Genomic DNA, 26,466 nt, shown 5'->3' with positions numbered 1-26,466 from the left:
CTTTCCTTGCACGTCGGAAGCCGCAGCCGCATACGTCAATACCGCGTTTGCCTTTGCGCGCGCTCTATCTCTCATGCAGGCAACGTAACATTCCCGTTTTTATATTTCGCATATTTTTTTTCAATTTTTTGTCCTTGGAATTAAAGAGAATTAATGATCGAAAGTGAGCAAGAAAGTGAGAGGTAAAAAAGATTTGGATTCAATTCAGCATCAAATTGTGGGAATCTTAAAGATTATCACATTTTAGTCATTCATCGTGCATTGTGCAGTCAAAAATTATTTGACATATTTTATTTAAAATTAAACACAAATAGTACCTGACGAAAATTGACCGTACGATATACGATGAATTGCTAGGATGGGATCCCCACAAAGTGAATCCAAAGAGAATTCTTTTTCAGGTAAAAATGAGTGTGAATAGTACTATTCCTTAACCAAATCCAGCGTGTGTATGAAGACAAATTTTAGATTAAAAGTAAATATAATATATTCAATATATGAATTTGTTCAACAAAAACATATGTTGTGAGTAAGACAACCTTATTTTTTTATTTCGAAAAACAAACAAAACATAATCATTTCATTCAAAATTAATAGTAACACAATGAGAAAATGGGATTTGCCAAACGCGTTTTACCAGTTGCACGTCGTTTTCGTGTCTAGACTAAAGGGAAACCACTTTACACAGCTTTATACCAGTAATTACCAAATTAACCATACCACTCTTAACTTGTTGTAAGATTCCTTTGGCCCTATGTGATTAATTAATTAACATATGATGACTTTTTTGCTAACAATGAATATTAAGTACTGCATATGATAGTGATCGATGATGGTGTGTCATGTCCTAAATATAATTAACAATCAATTAATCATGTCTTGCCCCTCATCAATATTTATTAATCACTCATCTTATGGATGGCAGTTCTAATCATGAAGTAACTGTTAAACTACAATCTTGGTTTTTCAGTCCCTCTCATACCTTTTTTGGAGTGCATTTTTGCTCATTACCATTTATGTGATGTATGCTCACCATCTTATTTATTACCATTAGATGAATTTAAACTTTGAGATTTGTGCTTATTCACTACACGAATCTCGAAATTCAAACTCATATAACGGTGATAATAGGATGGTGAACATACATCACACTAAATAATGATGAGCAAAAATACTCATTTTATTTTTTGTTTGGTAAAAAAAATGGAGTAGTGGGCTACCACTCCGAGCTGGGTTGCTGTTTTTACGGAAAGCTCTCCTCAAGAGGTTTTTTTACAAACGAATGATTGAACGCCTGACCTCCATAACGATGGTCCTCAGAAGAACCGCCCAACTTATGGTCTAGTTAGCTTTTATTTTGTTTGAATTGAAACTATAGATAGACAGAGAATTTTATTGCTTTAAAGAACAAGTCAATACGCAGAAGTAATGAAATAAAAGACTGAAATAGCAGCTAAACTACCCAGTACACTCTTCAAGAAGATCATTAATGAGGCATGGAGATTCCTTACTTTTGAACACATAATTATGTAACATGTTTTATAAAGGATGTTACTAAAAGAAGATCTTACTGAGATAACATGTCACGCGATTGGATACTCCAACAAAAACCTTATTTGTTGGTCTCAAAAGCAAAGAACAATATATTAATTAAAAAAAATTATGATTAATTAGCAAAAGAAGGGAACCATAAGCTGAATCAACAGAAACAGATCGAATTTAAAACGTGCCATGTAGAATACGAGTCTAAAATTTATGCGAGAAGAGTTACAGAAACAAAATTTTCATGAACTTGTGACCCTTGACCAGCTAAACTTTGACTCAAAATTGAAAGCAATTAAGCACCTTTATAGGAAGTTAAACGGTAATTATGCCCTAATTAAACGTTAATCCATATTTTTCTCGAAAAATACAGAAAGTTGTCCTCTACCTTCACCACCACTCCGAGTCAAAGGCATGCACCAAGAAAAAGACGACTCAAAGCAGAGCATCAGTAATTCCGTCAAACACAGCGGGGCCAGTTCAGTAATTTTACAATCATATCGCCGTTTTTTCGGTGTAAACGCTTGAAAAATCCAGCCGTTGGGGCAATCCCGTTGCAGATAGAGAAATTGGGAATTCAGTTATGGTGTGCTGAAGAATCAATTGACAAACACAACCCCAGATTCTTTACTATTTTCCAAACAGCCCCTGTAGGGTGCAGACCTTTTCCCCTCTGTTTCTCTTCAATTTCTTCTCTTCTCAGACACACTTTCCCTGTCTCCCCTCCCTATTTCTCTTACCTGGTAATTCCTCTCTCTCCTCCTATCTCTTTCTGTCTCTCTGTCTCTCTCTGTGGATAAGGCCATGTTTGGCGACAAGGATCGAGCGATTGGGAATCTTGCCGCCGACGAGGCGTCTCAGAGCAAGGTCACTCGCCATATCTCCAAGCAAAACAAACACAACCCAGAAGAGAAAATGGGATTCTCCGAAAAGGGGTTCGGATTTCTTAGAGAATCAGACATGGGTTCTGATGGGTTCCAATCAAAACCCTCAAAGATTGGAAATTTAGGTTCGCAGGAGTTGACTCTAAGCTACCTCTGCGACAGTTCCAAACTGGGTTTTCTCGAGAAGGATTTAGCCGGCGCAAATTTGCTGACTTCGTTGGAGAAAGAGAGTTTCAAAGGTAAAGGCATCATCGTATCTGAGAATTCTAACAAATGGGTAGAGAGGGATTTCCTTAATTTGAACGAAACCAGGTTGAATTGCTCGAAGCGAGAGCTTGAGGAGGAGGCGGAGAGAGAAAGCAGGGACGACAAGAAGCCAAAGCTCGAGACTTTGAATCTCTCTCTAGCCTTGCCGGAGGTATCTCTCTCTCTCACCGCCTCAAACGCCTTGCAGAATGGCGATCATCCGGCGATGCTGCGGCCCAGCAGAAGCATACAGTCGTTGGCGCCGTCTGCTAACAACACACAGACAACTTGCTCCAATGATTTCACAGCAGCTTCATTGTCGTACTCTTATTCCCACCCATTTTCCCACAACCCCAGTTGCTCGCTTACCCGAAATTCGACGGATTTCGAGTATTCTGTTGGGAAAGATGATCAAATTTGGAACTGCGGGGAGGGGACTAATGGGTCTGTGCATAGCAGGTTTAAGCCGATTGGAGCCGGAGTCGGTTTGTCGAATCACGGCGGCGGGATTTTGTCGATGATGCAGAGTAATCGTAAGGATTCTTGTAATAATAACAGTGTTCATAGGACAACTAGCTCTGAAAATCTTTCTTTTTTTCCATCTGAGTTGCCTGCTAAGCCGAAAATCGATACCCTTTCCGGGGATTCTAGAGGGAGAGGTTCTGAAAGTTTGAGAGGATTGGAGGGTGTGGATGGTGGTGGGAGAACCAGGAAACTCTCGAGACCGGAGAGAATTCTCCGCGAAATTGTTTCGGTGTCTGTAACTGTCATGGCTCAGACAGTTCAAGAGCTTCCTGAAGAAATACTCTTATCAACAAAAGAATACTTGAAGAATCTGATAGCTGCGCCAGAGAAGAAGGAAGAATTGGTGAGCCTTCAAAACCGGCTTCAGAGAAGGTCTGATCTTACAAAGGAGAATCTCTCTAAATGTCAGAAGGATCAATTGGAGATTTTGGTTGCTGTGAAAATGGGACTTGGGAACTTCGTATCTGGGAAAAACCGCCTTCCAGCAACCGAGCTGGTGGAGATTTTTTCGTTTATGAGGTGTAAGAATGTGAATTGCAAGAGTTTATTGCCCGTTGATGATTGTGACTGCAAGATTTGCTCTGCAAATAAGGGGTTTTGTAGTTCCTGTATGTGTCCTGTATGTTTGAATTTCGACTGTGCCAATAATACTTGTAGTTGGGTTGGCTGTGATGTTTGTTCGCATTGGTGCCACGCTGCTTGTGGTATTCAGAGTAATCTCATTAAACCAGGTCCTAGCTTGAAGGGTCCCTCTGGGACAACTGAGATGCAATTTCATTGCATTGGATGCAGCCATGCTTCGGAAATGTTTGGTTTTGTTAAGGATGTCTTTCTGTGCTGTGCAAAGGACTGGGGACTAGAGACCCTTATCAAGGAGCTTGACTGTGTTAAGAAGATTTTTAGGAGAAGCGATGATTTTAAAGGCCGGGAACTGCATATTAAGGCTGAGGAGATTATTTCCAAGCTTGGAAGCCAGTTGATGTCCCCTTCAGATGCCTGCAATTTCATTATTCAGTTCTTTAATTGTAAGTCAACCCTCTTCGGTTTTCTATTTCAACTTAAACGTTTCTTCTTTTACTTGATATTGTGCCAAAAAGCATAGAGATAAATGAAAAATTCTACGAATTGCCATTAGGTCAGCCACTACTTATGGGACGAAATGTCGGCCATTGATGTGAAAACGAGAGCAAAGTATTAATGTAGCGAATCGAGATGTTAAGGTAGATGATAAGAGTGTCTTGGAAGAAAAACATAACTAGCAATCTTTGAATTAGAAACACGAGACCCTTATGCTATTTTGTTGCTCCAAGCTACTTTTATTTCTTCACACGTTGAATATAAAATCATAGGGATGTTAATTGTACCTAATCTCAGCTCGCCGTATTCTACTTTAGCATAATGTTCTTTTATAAATTAGAGAATAGTCACTGAATGTCTCAAGGACGTTGATTGATTACCCTATGGCATGTATTGGAGGCTAGGGTAATTGGAACTATGTTGAATGGAATACTCTGAATTGCTTACTTGAGGCTACTGCTTGTCTGCACATTAGCTACGATGGGGATCATATTCCTGTGGCTGTTAAATAGCATTTTAATCTCTGTAGCTTACCCTTTTGTAGTTTTGGCCTCTTTTTTTTTCTTTTCGTTTCACTGTTGATAGGTTAAATCTCCTCTATAGCTTGAGTTTGAATGTTATACTCGTTCTAAATGATTCTTTTCTTTTCTGTTTATGCTTAACTCTGGATTTGACTTTCCTTTTGAAATAGATACAGATGGAGTATCAGAATATCCTGCTTCTACCATATCCACAAAAGAGTTGAGTGCCTCTCAATCCAGCCTGAGAAAAGATTTGACCCCCTTTTCACAATCCGTTTCTGCACCTCCGAAATATGCTGTTTACAACACAAGTTCTAGTATGCAACGTGATTCACTGTCCAACGATACGCGTCAGAACCCCCTCAAATCATCCCACATAAGCGATGAGGATGAGTTCCAGTTTGGGACATTACCAAAAATAGACGGGTTTGAGAGCTTGGAAAGCTTGGTGAGGATAAAGGAAGCAGAAGCTAGAATGTTCCAGGACAAGGCTGATGAAGCGCGGAGAGAGGCAGAAGGGTACCGTCAGATGATACAAACAAAGACGGAGAAGCTGGAGGAAGAGTATGCCGGAAAGTTTTCCAAATTGTGTCTGAAAGAGACGGAGGAAAAGCGAAGGAAGAAACTGGAGGAGCTGAAAATTTTGGAAAGTTCACATTGTGATTACTACAAGATGAAAACTCGAATGCAAGGCGAGATTGCTGGCTTGTTGGAGAGAATGGAAGCAACAAAACAGCAACGGGTCTAGTTTCTTTTATCCTTTCATTTTTTTTTTAACAATGGTGCTAACTATGTTTAGTATATTAATTAGTGTTATTTCAATTTTGGATTCTGCTTGTTATTTTTATCAAGTGAAAGATTGTTTCTCAGTTGTGGAATTCCAAATTTGTTCTTCTAATGATTATATAGCTAGTGCTGGAATTGTTCTCTATGTGCCCCCCATGGATGGCAATGTTTGAGCTGAGGAATGCCGCACACGTGCCTCCCCTTTTGTCACAACGACGAAAAATTCTTGTGTCCATTTAGAAAATTAAGTCATCATTCGTAAGCAACATCTCTTGTACTATTGTCCACTACGAAACTCCATGTGTGTGGACGTACGAATGAAGTAGTCCTCTAGTGAACACAAGAATTTCTCCAGAATGTCTTGCAGTAGAAGATATGTTTTTGCATTGTTTATGTAAGGTTGTCCACACGTATGGGTGCTATAATGCGCCACCAAGACCAAAGTCTCTTGTTCATAGTCATAGATACGATATCCTCCTACACAGTAAAAGCACGACGCCGATTGTGGCTACAAGGATGTTGTACCATTGGTCCCACCACTTCCACCATTGTTAAAACTAATAATGTCGTGGGTGCAAAACCATAGCGGATTGAGATCTGTTCCGAAGCACTACATATGGAGTATACGGATGGAGAGATTTGGACCATTCAATTTCAATTTTACTATCCTAATAGCTCATCTTACTGACCAATTTCACAAAAATCCAAAAATTTGAACCGCTCGAATCTCTTTCTCTCTCTCTTAAATGGTCCGGATCCATTTGTATGCGTGCTACAGACACACTGGATCTCATTCAACATCATCATTACTTTGTGATTTCGTATTTTGTTTTTTATTTTGTGGAAGCCATTCAAACACAATCTCAAACATAAAAGCAAATACTGTCAATCACTTGAATTACAAGCATCTGACTTTGTGATTGTAGATTTGCAGTATACAATATACAATATTTAAAAATAATGAGAAAATTATGCTAAAGTAAAATTACACTTTGACAGATACAAAGTAAGATGACAATAAACTTACTTGAATGTTCATCTTTTGCTTTATTAATTTAAGTATACAAATAGCCATCTGGTTCAACAAATCTTTTACGGAAGTAGAAATGTATTAATGCTTAGCACTACAACCTACCGATATTAATTTTCTCGTTCTAAGCGTAAATATAACGCTCTATCAAAACAACAACAAAAATAATTCGTCTCCAAACAAAATTTAATAAGAAAAATATACCAAGGTAAAGATGACTGGTTGGTATTAGTTAATAAAGCCGAGGGAGGAGGACGGTGAGGCTGACGGTGGCTGCGAAGAGAAGGAGCAAAAGACCAGTGAAGTTGACTATTAGTACTTCTTGATTAATTTTTACTACGGCCAAGAAAAAGAACCTCTCCATTAACCCTGTCTCAGCCGTGCACACTGCTAGAAGAAATATCACCATCCCAAAAAATGTGTGCCATGGCATAAAATTTCCCCTCGACGACATGTCTCCACCCGGAAACGCATAGAGCACGAAGCCAAACAAGTACTGAAAAACAAGCAACAACATAATTGTATGGTCATTTAGTCAAGAGGTTATTTCCGCAAAAGTGACATGACGTTTAAGGTGGTGACGTATTTTAGCTATTGTAAGGTGTTAGTATTACCTGAAGACCAAATAAAGAAATGGTGGTTACGCCGAGCCAGAATGTAAGGTAAGAAAATGTGGAACTCCGGATTCGTGATTAAAGTGGATAGCACAGTACAACCCAAAAATTATAGCCGCCAGGGCTAGAAGATGCAAGGTGCACCCCTTTTTGTGTGTTCCTTGTCCCTTGGACCGTCTTGTATGCCATGATTGCTGCACGAATAAATTGCCACCCCATCAGATCAGTCCTTAATATTCTAGGGATATTTAACAATGCTTTTGATACAGATGATAGTCTACTTTAAGCTAATATGAACTGCGAAGACAGGGATTCAACTTAGGTGCACAAGGAGCACATTCGTTTTATCAAGGTTATAAACACAATTTTCTGACCTAGTGAGTTCCAATATGATTACCTTCTCCACCGATCAAAATAAACCCGACCACCATTAGAAACGTATGAACCTGTGAACAATGAGAGGAAGAATATGATGAAATAAAGGATATGATCATATAAACTTCAGTTATAATATGAGCATAAGCAAGATTTAAACAATTAAGTAATGTTTACATTCAAAATTTTCTCTTTGATGCCGGATTCGAGAGCGAAGCCACCGCGGAACTTTAGGGTCCAAACAAGAACCAGGGTTGTTATGGCTATAGCTAGCAAATGCCCAAATAATGTAGCTGGGGTTGCTGAAATTTGGTAGCTACGACTCTTAGGTGCCATTGTTGTAATGTGTAAGTGTTACCCTATCCAGAGCTAGCTTTACTAGGACTGTATTTAAAACACACCAAGAGAAACAGTGTTGATTAGAAAAGAAGGGAAATTTTGATGAAATCAATGTAAGGATTAGAGTTTTATTTGCCCAAAGTAAACAATATTTGAATGAGAATTCGAAGTATCGATGCCGCCCAGTACGTGGAATATGGAAAACCGTCTAGCCGGCTGATCTTTAGGTGTCAAGGCCAAAAACTTGGAATATGTTTTTTGCATTCTGTTTCTGTGTGTCCCATATGGCTAAGTCAAGTCGTCGGCAGTAAATAGTCTTTTAAGTCGAATGAATTTTTATAGAAATTATCTTTAGATTATGATAAAGAGAATGAATGGTTCCAATTATGACGTTTGCACAGTAAAATATCGTGTACACCATCATTGAAGATGAGAACTATTAGGGAGTGATGCTATATGTTTTTCATAGAGTGCAAAAGTACAAGAAAATTGTATTAGAAAAGATATTAGGGACTGATATACAAACTCAACTGATTAAGGAATCAACACAACATTATCTGATCATTAGTGCAAAAATAATGAATTCATATCATAATCAATATATTGGTCTCCCATATGAACCCTCCTTCATACATAAATTCGCTCAAATGAATCACACCAAAAGAAAAAAAGATTATACATATGAAATCAACATTATATATAACACCAAACCAATGTCTTCAACCAAATAGTCCAGCTGAAAAGAAAAGAAAAAGATAGAAATTAATTAAAAAACTATACATCACACATAGCGGGCAAGGGCGACAGAAAGATCGACGAAGATGCCAAAGAGGAGGATTGCTAGTGCAGTGAAATTGATCAAGTGCGATTCTCTCTCTCCCATCACTTTCGAAAGTCCAAGGAATGTGAATTTCTGCATCAACCCAGTTAGGGCAGCACATATCGACAAGTATAGAATTGTCCTGCCCATACTCATATGCCATGGAATTAATCTCATCCTTGACTGTGGCGTAGCTCCCCGAAACAAGAACGCAGCAGCTCCAAACAGCCACTGCATGCAAATCAAACCATTCATGTGCTTAATTAAGTAATTAAGGAATATAATTAACTAATTAATGAAGTTATGTTAATTTATTAGTAAGTACGTACCTGCAAACCGTACAAGATAAAGGTACCCAAACCAATCCATGAATGCAGGGAATACATGTCATCTAACTGCCTCATGTCATGGTATCTGAAAGCAGCGCAGATACCAAATATCCCGGTACATAGAGCTATCAGGTGTAACAAGAAGTGAGTGTACTTCTGCACCTTGTGTTCTGCCATTACGGTCTTGTATGCCATCATCGCTGGTATATCGCATAAACGCAATAATAATTTTTCGTTTGGATATTAATATTTAAATGTATGTACGTATATTTAGCCTACATACAGAGAGAAATTGAAACCCTAGTACCCTACTGCTTACGTACCTTCACCAGCAAAGAAAATAAACCCGAAGAACATAAGAAACGGATGAACCTGCCAAATCAAGGAAGATGACTTAAACTTTAATTTGAGCCACGATTAAGAAAATAGTACTGGTTATGAAGGTTTAATGACCGCTTACGTTGAAAACTCGATCTGAATTGTCAGACTCATAGTCGATGCCACCACGGTAATGCAGGAGCCAAACAAGCATAAGTATGATTGCTAAGATGCCAAACAAGTGTGCACCTACTGTCAACCTAGAGGCTGATCGTTGGTACCTATAGTTTACAACAGTAGTATGCATTGCAATTAAGTGATTAGACGACAGATGACGGCGAAGTTAATTAATCTAGGGAATTGAGAATGGGGATTGGTGGGTTAATATCTTAAATTTGGTTCCTTTAATTTTAATGTCTGAATGAGTTCTTATATATATGTATCTTTGTAAGAGTTGGTGATAAAAAATGCATGCACTGTTCTTGGGATTGCTTGCTGTGTTGGTTTTAGGATTCTCTTCTGGGGAAACTTTGAACTTTAGCAAAGCATCACAAGGACAAAATAGAACCAGCTCTAATATTGTACCAAGGTATTTATTCTGCCTATAATTATAAGAAAAAGGAAAAGCTAAAGCATCACAAGTTCACATTGATGATTAATCCAAGTATATATCCGATCTCTTAATGTTACACTTTGTGGAGGTATCCTAGCTATCTAGCTGTTTGATCATCACCCCTTGAGGAAATCTTTTTTTTTTTTTTCCAAAGAAAAAAGGAAAAAGAAAAATGTGGTAGCAGATTAGACTGAAAGGGGTAAAGGTTAGCCTTTTTCAAGCAAAAAATAAATCCATTCAAGGTAATATTATTTGTAATATTACTCATGAACAATTTTTCAGTGTCCCAAAAAAATGACCATGTGATGTTATTATTCTTGTAAATTTATAACACCTGTATTTGGTTTTTGTTAATATATTTTAGAAGTATAACATATTAACATATCAACCATATTGCTGTTAATTCTTATTATAATACATACAATAGTACACCACATAATAGGTATTCTCGTAACGTGAAAAAAATTTCTTGTTACTCAGGTCACATGCCACACGCACTTCCAAAATGTGAAAGATTTGTCTACTTTTTAGAACAGATAAATGAACCAAATGGTCAGAAATTTTGTTCTCCATTAGTATTATTTTGTTTTGATTTATCAGTATATAGCTTAATCAGAATTCAATTAATGTTACAATAATTAGCAAAAGCGTGACCTTTATAAAAACATAAGCAAGAAAAAGATATAAAAGAAAACAAAACCAGACAAGCTAAAGGAAGATGCTGGTTAATTTAATACTATTGCTAAAGCAGTAAAGCAAAAGAGAAGATTAAAGTTTTGTGGAGAAACCTCAAACAACTTTACAGTATGTGCGAAAAGCATCACACCATCGCGAAAAGCATCACACCATCTAAGTCACAACAAAAATAAATTAACACAACTGGAGAAAATATATCAGTAAACCTTCAGTACTTCATAGTTCGTATCACCATGATGATTAAGAGAGCTGATTAAATTAATATAAATTTAACTGACGTATTTACCAGGACAACTTTCTTATATCCTCCAGTATCGGTGTCCCTGTACAGGAAAGCAGAGTACTGCATGGCGACATAATTATCTTTATGTTTATTAATTGATTTGCTCTGAAAATGTCATTTGGTTTCACTTTATCCATTGAATATGATTTTTATCTCATTTTATCCCATTAAACTGCCGTTTCGTTTCATTTAGTTTTTGTTCACCTAATTTTCATCTATTTCAGCAAAAAAGACAAGCGGGGTTTGGATAAGACTTCACCAAAATGGAATTGTGATTGTTTTAGCAAGCAAGTTGGAGGCAAGGAGTTGTGTGAAAAGTAAATGTTCATACTATCCTTTAATTTAACATCCTTTTTTACGGAATGAATGAAAATAGGGTGAACTGAAACTAAATGAGTAAAAAATGACAATTTCATAAAGCAAAGCAAGACAAAGTCAATTATATGTGATAAAAATGAAACTAAATTGCAGTTTCAAAGGACAAAATCAATCAATAGGACTTATCTTTAGATTTATATTTTGATTGTATGAGCAGTATCGGTTCAGTGAAGTTCTTAGCTGCACTTGAGAGCTCCATGGGTGGTTATCTTAGAGCAGGATGCCAGGATGCCATTCAACAAAGTAGAAGACGTATATTCTGTAAGGTACATGATTTCCTTGAGGGTTTGATCTAATTACAGTCAGACCCCAAAAGCTTGGTTCTTACAATTAGGTTAGCATGGCCCATTTGTCTGAACTGGAATAGGATTTGAAGGCCCAACCTTTTAAGTTATTACTATCCACCAGATAGAACACAGGGCCGCCCAGTTATAGGCTATGCGATTGGAGGAATCACTACGCCGAAAGGAGGAAGAACATTTCCTTAACCAAACACAAATTTATGAACTTGAATTGGATCGTTGACTAGTTATATGCATACAAATTTAACCAAAATAAGCGTGAACCAATCCCTTTCTGATGGATTGGCCACACAATAAAAAGTTTGGAGAGACATTTTCCGAGAACAATACTTAGCCACTCAAAGATGAGTAGGAACTCATGCTCAAAATTCTTCGTGTTCAAATTACAAAGCTCTATGCTTATGATTATAATTGTTCATATATGAATCACTCTGTAAAGATAATCTCTGAAAAAAATAAACTAAAAATATGGTCGTTTAGTCTACCTATTGTAGTACATACATAAAGAGTTTGTAATACTTTTATCAAATTCATTCATGTGTTTTTAAACAATTTGATAACTAAATGACCTTAGTTTTAATTTATTTTTTGCAAATTCAATTTTTATAAAGTTATTTATTATGAACAACTCTGATTATAAATACGATGTTTTATAAAACGACAACAAACAATTTTGAGTATGAACTTCAACTCATCTTTTGAATAGTCTAAGTCTTATTCTTTCCACAATTCCCTCCCTTGGACCCTGCTACAAAAGGCAACAAGGTGGTAATACTATTACTACTAGTCACTATGTTCATGAGCTTGCATGCACTTGGAATTACACATTTAGGAGGACCACGCTTCGAAGTGATTACTTTTTCAATCCCAAGTTGCTAAATACTTGCTGGCCATAGCACGAATTTTACAGACGGACGTACTCACACCATGATTTAGAATCTCTAATCAATGAAACAATAGCTAAGAATCCTGAATTATGACATGAGCCCAGTTCATTCTATAATTTACGGCAACAGCTACACCAATCCAATACGGAGGCAAATTGTCTGCCCTCCCATTACCATACATTTCCCATCTCCTCTTATATTATGCGACCACGGTTAAGTCACATTAACATTTTATATTAATTTTTTAATAGAAATAATAAGATAAAAAATAATAAAAATATAAAATATTAACGTAATTTAACCGTAATCGTACAAATAGAAAGGGATAAGAAGAACATGGTAAAAGGAGGGCAGACAATCTTGCCTCCATCCAATACATGTAGACTACCTTTACAAATTATTCTCACCCTCTTAGCTATGATGAACCAGACACGTGTAGCTACGGTTATGGAGGAAGGATGATGAATCTGAGGAATTGGAAAAAGACAATGGAATTGCTATCATTGATGCAAGCATTTCCTACCACTTAAATGTTTTTGATTGTTCATGACTAATACTCATGATCATTATTTTTTAAATTTATTTTCTGGATTAATTGGCATTCATAATATACATATATATAATCATCACGGAGTCCCAGTGGTTGTCAGATAAGCGTTCTTTTCCGAGCTTGCTTTTCTCAGCATAACTACTCGATGGAGACTTATACTTCCTTCCAGTTCCATCACCCTTTCAACACTTTCTTCATTTCATTTGACTTTTTTCTTATGATTTTATTTCCATTTTTTAATCTTCTTGAAATATGCTTGCTTACTGGAAAATTTAGTTTTCTTAACCAACATATTAATTAGTTTAGTAATATACTATGAGAAATGCTAAAGGGACAATCTCAAAGTAAGATTTTTTATTGACTCTGCAATCTTATAGTTTAACGTCAATTTACTTGCCAATATTATAAAATATTGTGTAAAAAACATGAGGTATCAAATAGTCTATGAGAAGTCTCATTTTTGAAAGAATCCCCTTTCCATTGCTCTTATACTATTGACAGGGAAGAGGAATATTGAGCTGCTGGACAACCTTGTGTTGCACGTAATGTTTTGATATCTTATATATTGATTCTTAACTGCTTTTGCATATTTTTACTCTATTTTCAAAAAATTTAGTTTACTGCGACGCAAGTGGATGCAGCAAGTAAAAGGAAATCGAGCTGTATCCAATTTCTCAATGTCTCGATCGGCTATGATCTAGTTACTAGTTTCATGCAGCAAGAGCAAAAGTATACTCAACGATATTTAGATTCCTTTTCGGTGTAAATTAAAAAGTGGGCATTATTATTTTAATTTTCCAATGCATGAAATATAAGGCTTGTTTAGGAAGTGTCTTTAAATCGATGAAAACGTTTTTAGTGAAAATATTTTTTGAACTAATTTTTTTAGTAAAAATGCAAGTAAATTTCTTGCAATAAGCATTTTAAGTGCTTTTGAAATCCAAAATCATTTCTCTAAAAGCACTTTCAGTTATTTATAAGTACTTCCCAAATGAGCCCATACTTATTATAAAAAAAAATATCCAATGGAGACTTTAAGGAATGAGGAAGCTGAAATCCTGAGAAGAAAAAAACTTCAAATTTAGTGATTGATAATATGATAGATAATAAATCTTAGTACCCTCAAGGTGGGTTATGTAATATAATGTCTTTTTTGTCCTAAACTTTCTAGGAGTAGAAATAGGAAATAAATTAAACAAATAACGAAATATCGACACATTCTAAAAACTTAGAATGGTAATAAAACATAGTAAACGATAGATTTCGGTTGAAAAAAACTCTTATATGTCATAATAAAGCACTGTGTTAGACTCGTAGTACCGTTCTCTTTGAAACTATGAGTTGCGGCCGGCCGGGCTCAAATCATACCAAAGCACAAGTTTGTAAACCATTCTTCTTGCTGTCAAATTTACATTTTTTAATTTGATCTATTCTGCCATTTGATTAACATCATATACATAGACATTTTGGTTCATACAAAAAATTTAGATGCATGACAATAACACAAGGGATAGATCAAGTTAACATGATAGTGGCGTGTATTTCTTGTGAATGTCTTTTGTAAATACGTACATCGACTAGTAGGCAAAGGAACATCTTTGGCCAGTATGTATATCTATCATATCAGATGTGCACTAATTAAAAGGCACGCCAAAGTTGAGTGGCCATGGATGATATTGATCTTGTTTCTAAATATCCGTTCTTACAGTTGTCCAAGAAAAAGACTTGCTAATCAAGAGATATCAAGTAAATTATAACTCATAATTTAGACAAATTCCTATCAACTAAATTTTGTACCTGTGATATCTATATAATTCATAACTTGATTTATTTATTTTAACTTAATATGTAAGTCAACATCAAACGATTATTCAACTAATATTTGCAGTTCAAGTCACAACAAGAGAGGAACCTGCAGCTAGAAACCATGACCTAGTCCAGAAAAAGGTTAAAACTAAATACCATATAGCACGCGCGCGCGCACACACATATATATGTATGTATATATATATATATATATATATATGTTAGGGTTTAGGCCGTGACCATGTATAGCTAGCTGGCCGTAATTAAATTAATTATACAAAGTGGTTGGGATATTTGATTAATCTTGCTAAGAGACATTAGGGTTCATTCATCGATGAGAGATTAGCTTATAAGATGAAAGCAAATATCTATATCTATATCTTATATATATATATATATACTTATACTATTAAGAGAACCTTCCGTGTCAACTTTTTTCCTATTTTGCCCTCACTTTTGATACATACTATTGACAAAAAGGAGGGCAAAATAGTAATTTTGTACCTTTTGACAAAATAACAATCATATCCCTATTTTTCCTATTTTACCCTCTCTTTTTTTTTTTAGAAAATAACAATCATATACTTGTTTTCCAATTTTACCCTTACTTTTGATACACAATATTGACATAAGGAGGACAAAATAGAAATTGTTCACACACAATGTGTGTGCTCTCTGCTAGTGCGTGTGTGTGTGTGTGTGTATAATGCGTTCTCAATTAAAATGCCTTTATTATGGTTTTTTTTTTTTTTAACAAACAATAGTGGAAGTGGGAGAGTGGGATAAGTCTTACAATGAGCTTATCATAATAATGTGGTCCAACTTCGGCTTTGGAGAGAACTAAACCTAAGACCTCTCACTTACAAGCAAAGATGATTACCACTAGACCGCAGTACTAAGTGACGATCTTTATTATATTAGCAACCAACAAACAAAAATAAAGAAAATAAATTACCACTTTAACTTTGCAAAACTTAACTCAGAGGCTCAATCAAAGGCGTGACTTAACATGATGTTAAAACAACATATATGCATGCATATATGAAATGAAAGAAAAGTAACAAGGAAAGTGGCAAATGTGTCAAATGGGGCTAGCTTTAGCTGCAAAATCGTGAAATGAGAGCACACCAACGCTCCCCCCTCCATCTCCAAACCATATTTTACAATAACTGCATTTCGTGCCTTTACACTTTACTTTACCACACTAATTAGTGTGTGCGCACCACTCATGTTGTTACAACAAATTAAGGATCCTTTCCATAAATTTTTTTTTTTTTTTCATAAAAAAAAACATACAAATGAAATTGTTATCGAACAATTCTAAAATTAACTAAACACACAAATGACACCCACAAATTAGACTGCTCATTATGTGGCTTTACCAAACTTCCTCTTTCCTTAGTGTAAAAATATCGATTTACTAAAAAATAAAAATAATAACACCCACTTCACACTTTACATATCAAATGTTTTCTTAATAGAATTAGTTCTACTGTGAGTCTAAATTAACTGTCAAATATCATTAATTTAAAATGATAGTCTACCATTGTGTATTTAGTGAAGCAATTTAACGAAAGTTTCAACATCGAATGGAAATAAATCGTCAAATCAAACCACACCATTCGGGCTAGTCTGGTACCCTGATATATATTTGTTTAAGCCCCAATGGCCATCACGACAAATAATAGTCATGTTGTACATCTTTTTCTGGTAGTATAAGCAATAACACATTGAAAATTAGGTTCTGAGTCCTGACGTGCCAACACGCACGTAATAGGGGATGAGAAAGAGAAAGATAGGCAAAGGAGTGAGGGATCGGAGCTCGCTTTAGGTTAACATGTCGGGAATAAATGATGTAAACGGGCCTACAAATATATGATCACAAATATTTTTTTATGTACATATTTAACAGAGGATGCGATGCAGTAGTTGTTGAAGAAGGAGGTGCCCACCACAGTGTACATATATTTATAATCTTTATTATTTTTGGCTTCATGCTCCGTTCGGTGGAATGGTATTTTTCCTAAACTATCTGTTTAATTTCTTCCACGCACCATGGTTTTCACACAGCTAACGGCTATAAAAACAGACCCATTAATTATTTTTTCTGTCATATCTATATTCTATTGTTTGAGTCGGAACTTATATCTATCCGTCTGGTATATTTTTAAGAGAACTTTAACTCCAAAATGTTTTTTTTTTTGTTGGTACTGTATAAAAAATAAATTTACTTGAAGATCATATGTATTTAACATGTTACGTGCATATATTACAGAATATTATACGTACAGAAGTTTTTTTAGTTAGACAAATTACACATGCATGCAGACAAACACATGTAATCAGTTGCCTGCAGTTGGTTAGGGTTTTATATAAACAACGTTAACTGACTAAAATGGTCCTATGACAGAGAAGCTTATATATAGTACTGTATTAATATATTAAGGGAACCATATATTTTTGTTGGTGATCAATGCATTATTTACCAAGAATTCTCTGGTCTTATCTACGACTCGTTTTATAATATTGCAACTTGAGGCAAGACGCTTAAGAGAGCAAAACGCAATTATTCGGGTTAATTATAGCCAAGTGACGTTATGACTAATATATGTTTAATGTGAACTTCAACTAATAATATGAATCACTATGATTAAGATATATTTCATGTGAACTTCAACTAATAATATGAATCTTCAACTAATAATATGAATCACTATGATTAACATATATTTCATGTGAACTTCAACTAATAATATGAATCATGTAGCTACTTGTTTTTGCCAATAGTATTGTCGATCCAAAATCAACTTGTTCGAATAATAATTGAGATTTTCCATCATTTTGGAAGCGTACATGACATGCTAAATTAACAAATTAGAAAATTAGTGGAAGTTTTAATTAAAAAAAAACTATCAACAAATGGATGGAAAGTTGGAAACCATGGAACATAAAAATGTCTCAGCACAAACTTAGGGCATTTTGTAACATGGTTTGTAAGCTGTGAATCTCCTTGATCGTGGTCATGGGTAGGGTGCAAGTCCCAGTTAGCCTCTTCAGGGCCTGGAAGGAGTGTATATAATTATGGTTTGTCACCAGTTACCCCCATTTTTTTCTTAAAAGGGAAAAATTATTGATTAATGAGTTGTGATTACTAAACAATTAAACCAACACCAAGAACAAGTAACACTAACATAAGAGTTGGTTAGTATGTTATTTTTACAATTAAGACAATAATTTTACGGTATATTTTCAGCTAAGTACGTACCAGTCAGTCTCTTCACTATAGCTCGACTGTATTATCTCTTGTTAATTTGTTTGTTTTTCGTAAGTCCTAATAGAGGCGTTTACATCATTTGCAAGAACATTAAGTATTGTAAGACAAAGAATGATGGAGCAAAGGAAAACACTACTAATTATCCCAATTGTTTCATCATCTAGAACACGTCAAAAATAATACCTTCAATTGAAACATTGATACATATTTCATTACAAATCATAGTTACAAATAATCTGAATCTGATATTATATTTTGTTAAAGATTTCATATTATCATGTGAATTAAGATGATAATATCTATAAAAAAATATTATTCACATAAATAATTGTAAAGACAAAGTATATATTATAGTACATGGTAGGGTTTACTACATGAGAATTCATGAAGATGATGTTGAGGATAGTGATCCAATGGTTAATAAGATGCCATTTGTCATTAGATAAGAAAGGTTGTTAGATGAGGTAGTTATAAGGTAGTTTAAGAGATAAGCTTTAGTAATGAAAGAGAGTATAAGTATGTAAGCATCTCTAACAGAAAGTGTAATGAAATTCTTGAGGATTAATCATTGTAATCTCTCTCTCTCTCTCTCTCTCTCTCTCTCTCTCTCTCTCTCTCTCTCTCTCTCTCTTTCCTCCGAGCTATCTCTGTTCTTATCTTCTTCATTTCTTCTTCTTCATCATCATATTACAGTAAAGTTTACAGATCACAATTGGATAAGTCATTTTCCTGTGGGCGTGCCTTGAAATGTGATAGAGAATATGTATAGTACATGGTAGGGTTTGCTACATGACGAAAAGGATAAACCCTAAAATCGGCGCGGGAAGAAAGAACAAAGAAGGCCACCACCAGGTCTACCACCCACTACCCACCAGAAGCCAGAAGCCAGAAGCCAGAAGCAAGAAGCACAGAGAAGGTCAGGTCATCATCCTCCTCCTCGACGGCTTGCGTGGCAAAGGATAGTGTACATCTCTACGCGAATAAAAGTCGCGGTTTTCCTGGACCTCGTGACACGTGCTTGAGAGCCATGGAGTGGACCCCACTCCCAAATTAAAATCTTAAATATGAAAGTGTGAGATGGAAGAAACGAAGGAAAAAGCTCGATTTCTTAATCGGCAGGCAAACATGCCCCCAGGAGCTTAAGAAACTATTATTTTAGGTGTATTTGTTTTGGTCGGTATTATTTATCAATTTTTTTGTTGTATTATTTGTGTTTTTATTTATTTACTCCTTTACTTTGTGTTTCTGTGGATGCAAGCGACTGGAACTAAGAAATTTTATCCAACAAATTAAGTATTCAATAAGAATAACAAAATCCCTCTGGAATGCACACAAAAAAGTTGAGAACTTACATTTATGCAAAGTCATAATTTGACAACAACTCTGTAACATTTTGACTCTCCCATCACTTTTGAGTCAAATATATATAACTTTATAATCTCAATGAAGATTGATTGAGTTAGTATGGATCGTTTTCTTCGTAAGATCAAAGTTTAAAATCGAATCTCACTGCTGGCAATTCCTCTTGGTGGGAGACCTGTAAAAACTAAAAAAAAAACTAAGACCTTCTCCATAAGTCCTCAAAAAGACTTTAAAGCCATGATCTTGGGAGGGGTAGTCTCCCCTCCCCTAAACCTTTTTGTTACAAAAAAAATACATATAACTTTATAATTTGTTATTTTTCTGTACCAAAAACAGCCTTAATACGTATTGGGCTCTATGTCCCACATTCTCAAATAAGCAATCCTAACTGTTAGATAAAAGACAAATGTTAATGAGACTCTCTTAAAAGTAGAATTTTCTGTCATCTCATGTTTTTTGTACAATGTTTTTGGTATAATATTTTATAACGGCATAAAAATTGACTTTAAATTATAAAATGACAGAGAATTCATGAAGAATCTCACTTTAAGAAATTTTTTTTAACATTTATACGAATAAAATTGTCATCAAGTCCCAAGAAATCCACAAAAAACCCACATATTAATTAGCAAAACAATATTTCACAACTCCAAGATAAACATCAGCCGTCCATCTACTGATCTTGTCTAATGATCCTGGCTAGTGGACGGGTGCAGATCCTGCAAACCTCATGTGCATGGAATCCACCATTACCACAGGCAGCATCAATGCATCATCCTCAATGCAACGTCGGGATGATCTCAATCTCATAATATGCTAGATCCCACACGTCATTCACCATCGAAAACCCGTGGGCAAATGCCATGGCGCCACGTGGTATATTGCCATGCAAGATTCGCTAACGGCGCATGTTAGCACTATCTAACTTGCGCCTATTTAACCGTTGGCGCCGAGGTGGAGTCCATGCAGCTGCTCCACTAGGCAGTCCCCGGTTCCCGATAATCTGATCTATTAATTAAGTTAATTAACCAAGATTAGTGACTAATATAATGCTCTTACCTGTTGCGCGTGAAATGTGGGGCCTAATGAGGGGGAGGGGACGCCGTTTTCAACGGACACGGACGTTAAGAGAGGGGGTCACCGCTCAGGGGACTGTGCTTAATTCCCTTTGACGGGATTGTCCCGTGATTAACGGCGTTAGGAGCGGGCACCTTTAAGGAGGCCCATGAATTACGGTGGGGCCCTTCAACGGCTACTTGGGATTTGAGGTGTGAGGGGGACGGTGTGTCACGTCAGCTGTGCGGCACCGTTTTGCCCAAGTGGAATTTACTAAAGATGGAAAAACCAATTTCAAAAGCCACGTGTCAATTCCTCTAAGCGCCGAAATTAGAGGCTGGCCGCAGATTGTATTGCCCACACGCTTGAAATTATTTACCAGATTGCCATCACAATCCTCTTGTTGTGCCAAATCCGTAAATATGTGGTGTAATATGAGGGTAGTTTAGGAAAGCTAGATGCACTATTAAGTGTCAAAAGAGACGGCGCCTTGGGCGGTTGCCTGATTGAGAGTGCACCCAGCTGCTTTTCCTTTTCTATTATTTAAATAAATCTATTTGTTTTTAAAAAGGATAAAAGAGTTTAAAGGTAAACTTCTTTTTGCCCCAAAAGTCTTAATAATAATTTTTTTACCCGTAATGATTCTTGCTTTCTCAATTGTGTGCTTGGAAATGTTCTACGATGTGCTGGAAATACGGTTTAATACACTAAATTTCATAATATAAATGGTTAATTTTTTTTGTAAATATTCAATCATTTATATTATGACACTAAATATACGAATCGGTGTTTTGGCATTGAAAATTTTCTTGGCAACTTGATAGTGCTATTCTTATCCCCGCTATTGTCCTCTACTTTTATTTTTTTAATTTTCTTTTAATGCAATTATTATTTGAGCACTTTATACCTCTTTGAAGAATGTGGACTTCTTGAAAGATTAATATTCAAGCTATGACTATTTTATTTCAAAGTCTTGAATGAGGGATAAAGTGTACGAAATCATTGTATGAGGAATAATGGAACATAGAAGAGCAGTATGTATGTTCGGCTCTAATTATGGGGGAGTAATACCGTTAGATTAAGAATTAGTTAATATGTGTTATCGTTGACTTAAGCGTATATCTAAACTGTAACGATATTCTAAAATCATGTTAAGATGTTTTATAACTGAAAGTCTGAAAGTTAAAATTATTTATATCATGACATAGTATTATAGACGACAAAAAAAAAAATGTGAGGACGAGAAAGAACAAAGAACTCATTTTCAACGATCCATCAACGAGTTCTTAGACATTCTTAATGAAAAGGTAGGAGGCAATTCTTATTGAATTGAACAACAAAATGCGTCCCAAATGAGTTCGTTGTCTTGTCAATGCAATAATAAACTGCATGCTTCACATGTTTTACTAGACCGCACAATGACAAGTCATGAGTTTAGTCCAAACATATATTATTGAACATATTACTTACAAACTTCCTAATACAGGTGAGTCCCATGTAATAGAAAGTTCATCTCAATTAGTGAGGAAAGTAGCAAAGTGGAAAATGGATGAAATGCAATTGCATCGTTCGTACAGCTGAGTACTTGGTATTTATGAGCATTACATCCTTTCTTTATAAAACGGTCCAAACCAGTAAACACATAATTATAATCTCATTTATAACATTCACCAACCCCTGCAACATACAACATCCATACTTTGTTTATAAATTTTTATGATATATTCCATGTAATTTGATAAATCATCATAATACTAATATGGTTTATCAAGTGACTATTTATATGCATGTCGTTTATGTAGTGTATGACTGATGATAAGACCGATTGATAAAAGAATATATGTTTCGAATTGGTTTCAGAACGACTCAAATTTGACTAAAATAAATGATAAAAACAATATCTAACTGAGTCAAATACTTAATTGTAACTAGTTCTTTCATGATCGCGTATCTTGAATAACAACTTCGAAAAGAAACTCCCCTTCATTAAGGATATTTTAGTGGCCCTTAATTATACGCGTTGACAGTTCAATGTCGATAAGAAGATAATTGCATTAAACAATTTTGGAAAGAATGACGTACATAATTTCTTTCTAAATATTTTTATTTTTTGAGAAAAATTACTCTATAAATATAAATAAAATAAAATATTTGGTGAAAGAAATAAAAAGAAACGAAAAAGAAAGGCGTGGAGCAATGTGCATATGAACGGAACACAGCTCAACAGCTTCCACTGACGCTCGGCAATAAAAAGACTTGCCCTTGGTGTTGTCTTTCTTCTCTCCCCCGTTAGCCTTTTGGTTCTCTCTCTCTCTCTCTCTCTCTCTCTCTCTCTCTGTCTGTCTCTCTCCCCATTGCTCTCAAAAGATAGAGATATTCTACACACCTCTCTCTCTCTCTCTCTCGCTCTCTACATTTCTACATTTCTTTCTCTCTCTTCTCGTTCTTCCCCTTCTTATTTATACGACTCTGAATTCTGAAAACAAATAAAAAACTCAGAACAAAGAAAGAAAGCAGAACCATTTATTTTTAGGAGAAAAAGATGGGGTTTTTTCATCTGGGATTGTTTCTGTGTGCCTGTCAAGTGCTTGTTCTTGGAGTTGTTGCTTCTGCACCCTCCGGAAAGCTACCAATCATACCCTTTGATGAAGGGTACACCAAGCTTTTTGGTGAAGACAATTTGATGATTCTTAGAGATGGGAAATCCGTCCATCTCTCGCTAAACGAACGGACAGGTCTGTAATCTACTTCCCTTTTGGCTTGCTGCTTCGAGAATCATGTGAAAGGATTTTGAATTTTTGTTTTCTGGGTTTTTGAGGTGGCGACGTTTAATGAGTTATCTGACCTTAAAGTTGTTGTCTTTGTTTGGTTTTTGGTGACTCTGTCTGTTTGCAGGGTCTGGATTTGTTTCTCAGGACCTCTACCAGCATGGGTTTTTCAGTGCTTCCATTAAGCTGCCTGCTGATTATACTGCTGGAGTTGTTGTGGCGTTTTATGTGAGTTAATCCTGGTTTTCAATCTGATTAAGGTTTTTTAATTTTGTTTCCCTCTTTATTTGTTGTATGATTGTATCTTAGGTTGTATGTTTTTATCAATGAACTAAATAATATGACCCGAATTTTTACTTCAAAATTTTACAGTTCTGTAAAGATTCAATCTTTATGGTTAGCTGATTAATCCCAACATTTGTTTGTTGTAAATTTGATGGTGTGGAGCCCGGAAAATGTTATGGATCTAATTCTATCAATATCCCAGTTAAAAACTTGTTTTCTCAACCTTCTGAGATAACCCAGATAGGCTAACTTTTTACATTTAACATGTCCATTTTGTGACCTGAAGTTCACACCCAGATGAGTATTTTCTTTCTTTTTTGTTTATGTTTAAGATTTCGGATGAATAAATATTCCACACTGATGTTTGCTTGTGTTTTCCTTTTTATTTTATCACTGAGCTGTTAAATGAATAAGGGAATATAGGTTCTAATCAGTTTAATGTTAACAGATGTCGAACGGCGACATGTTTCCGAAGTACCATGATGAAATTGATTTTGAGTTCTTGGGGAACATACGGGGCAGAGAATGGAGGGTTCAGACCAATATTTACGGCAACGGAAGCACCAACACCGGCAGGGAAGAGAGATACAATCTATGGTTTGATCCATCCGACGATTACCATCAGTACAGCATTCTCTGGACTGACTCTCAGATCATGTGAGCATCAATCAAAACTCCCCACTCTATATTTGGATTAATATGCTAAATCTATCTGTTAGCATATCAACTTTTTGTGAGCATATTTTTCCATATTATCACCAATAATGTTATGTTCTTTGAAGTCTGGAGTTTACTGTTTTTTGGGGTTTGATGTGATGCCTCTGTGTATGGCAAATGCAGAGGCAGGGTTTCTCCTTTTAGGAAAATACAGTAGATCACTTGCTGTTTTCGTCCTTTTAATACCGCCTTTTGTTTCTTCAAAACCAGCTGTTGGGTTTCTGAGAAAAGTAAAAAAGAAAAGGATGGGAATTTTGGTTTGAATGGTAGATACTTAATAAGTTTAAGGGACAGATAAACCAGAGTTTGGTTTGACAGACTAATACAACTACCATCCTTGGTGCAAGTTTTCGTTTTAGGGAATAAATGAAAATAGAATTTTTTGTTATTCAAGGGAAAATTTTGTTCATAGCGATTTCTCGCCTTTTATTGTTTTCACCTCATTTTTTATGAGTTCTGTGATTTAGATTTTGATCGCGTATTTGTTTCCAATGTCAATTACTTGCAGCTTTTATGTTGACAATGTTCCCATTAGAGAGTTCAAGAAAACAGAATCAATGGGTGGTGACTTCCCGGCTAAGCCAATGTCATTGTATGCCACGATATGGGATGGATCTGATTGGGCTACCAACGGGGGCAAATACCGAGTGAATTACAAGTATGCTCCCTATTTGGCTGAGTTCTCTGACCTTGTTCTACACGGCTGTGCAGTCGATCCAATTGAACAATTATCAAAGAAATGCGAAAACACCCAAAGTTCAGAATCGGTCCCTACTGGCGTTACCCGCCTCCAAAGAATGAAGATGGAGAGTTTCAGGAAGAAGCACATGACATACTCCTACTGCTATGATAGAATCCGTTACAAGTCCTCTCCTTCAGAGTGTGTGATCAATCCCCAAGAAGCTGAAAGACTGCGTGTGTTTGACCCTGTCACATTCGGGAAAGGGAGGCGCCACCATGGAAAGCATCACCACCGGAGCAGAGTAAACCAGGCAGATGAGGCAACTTCTGTTTGAGAGGGCTGCAAGCAATGTATGGATATTGTGATTCGAATGAGCACTACAGTCACTCCATTGGCATTTGGTTGATATAGCGCGCTGGGTTAATTTTTTCGTTGTATAGTGAGTGGAGAAGCATAGATTTATTGAGGGTGGATAGAGTTTTACATGGTGTTTTGAGGGGGTATGTGTATAGTTCATACAACTTTAGAATGCTTCCATCCCTGGCTATCATTCATGCTTTCCTTTTGGCTTTACAAATTGAGATTTTCTCTGTACTTTTGAAAACCCTCATGGGTTCAATAAATATTTGAGCATATATAAGTTTCTATAATATGTAGTAGGCATGGATTTTCTATCTGTTGTGTGCACTGGCATCATTATTTTTTTTTTCTACAGTAAACCGAAAAAACCGGTGTATGTGATGCACCAGAGTTTGTACGGCTAGATTGTGGCTTTTCAAAATTTAGTCATGCGGTCCACTGCACCGGAGCGTTGTTTTGTAGGATTTACGTTATTATTATTTTTTTAAATTTAATTTATTTTGAACTTTCAGAATGGCCAACAGTTCGGGTCAATGGTCGTTGCCTTTTAGCTTATAAAGTCAAGAGCTGCCTGGGCAGTAAACGTTGGGCTGATAGTTTGTCAATGGTGAATTGGAATCCAAGGTCAGTTGGATGTGACAAGTGCTGGAAAAATGGGTTCAGTATGTTGGATTTTACCCTTCACATTGAAATGTGAATGCAGATGGTTAGATTCTTGAAGAAGTTGGGTCCGTGACTTGGAAGGTGGAGAGGTAAAAGTAAAACCAAGAAAAATGAGGAAACAAAACCTGCTAGACTTGATGACCCTTGTAGAAATTGAAAAAAAAAAAGACACTGAATTTCTAGAGAAAACTGGTGGAAGTGTCCGACCTCGTCGTTTGTAGTTCAATTTACTAGAAAACATAGAATCTCTTATGTTTTTGTCTCATCCGACTCTACGTGTAAGTCCATTTACAAGAAACCAGAATCTCTGATGATTTGATCTTATCCGACTCCACGTGTTCCCAGCATTCATAAACCACTTTTGAATTTTGTTTTTTC

At 35.9% G+C, this 26,466-nt stretch overlaps 3 protein-coding genes across 3 annotated transcripts; 2 read left to right on the top strand and 1 right to left on the bottom strand.

Annotated features, from left to right (window-relative positions):
• Positions 1-1,945: 1,945 nt before the first annotated feature.
• Positions 1,946-5,673, top strand: LOC137732019 (protein OBERON 3). The gene is made up of 2 exons (XM_068471301.2): positions 1,946-4,222; positions 4,966-5,673. Exons 1-2 carry the CDS (start codon positions 2,347-2,349, stop codon positions 5,541-5,543), a joined length of 2,454 nt encoding a protein of 817 aa, XP_068327402.1. The 5' UTR covers positions 1,946-2,346; the 3' UTR covers positions 5,544-5,673.
• Positions 5,674-8,503: 2,830 nt separating this feature from the next.
• Positions 8,504-9,828, bottom strand: LOC137732433 (Cytochrome b561/ferric reductase transmembrane protein family). The gene is made up of 4 exons (XM_068471740.2): positions 9,549-9,828; positions 9,412-9,460; positions 9,089-9,288; positions 8,504-8,990 (listed from the first exon to the last, which is right to left on the bottom strand). The coding sequence occupies exons 1-4, from the start codon at positions 9,711-9,713 to the stop codon at positions 8,721-8,723; spliced, it is 684 nt and encodes a 227-aa protein (XP_068327841.1). The 5' UTR covers positions 9,714-9,828; the 3' UTR covers positions 8,504-8,720.
• A 12,936-nt stretch (positions 9,829-22,764) lies between these two features.
• LOC137731719 (putative xyloglucan endotransglucosylase/hydrolase protein 28) lies at positions 22,765-25,739 on the top strand. The gene is made up of 4 exons (XM_068470909.2): positions 22,765-23,348; positions 23,509-23,609; positions 24,115-24,323; positions 24,892-25,739. The coding sequence occupies exons 1-4, from the start codon at positions 23,156-23,158 to the stop codon at positions 25,397-25,399; spliced, it is 1,011 nt and encodes a 336-aa protein (XP_068327010.1). The 5' UTR covers positions 22,765-23,155; the 3' UTR covers positions 25,400-25,739.
• Positions 25,740-26,466: the final 727 nt, after the last annotated feature.

Source organism: Pyrus communis, chromosome 16 (genome assembly GCF_041283825.1).
Source record: "Pyrus communis isolate YQ-2024b chromosome 16, ASM4128382v1, whole genome shotgun sequence".
NCBI classification, from domain to species: domain Eukaryota; kingdom Viridiplantae; phylum Streptophyta; class Magnoliopsida; order Rosales; family Rosaceae; genus Pyrus; species Pyrus communis.
This window is presented reverse-complemented; position numbering and strand designations above follow the sequence as displayed.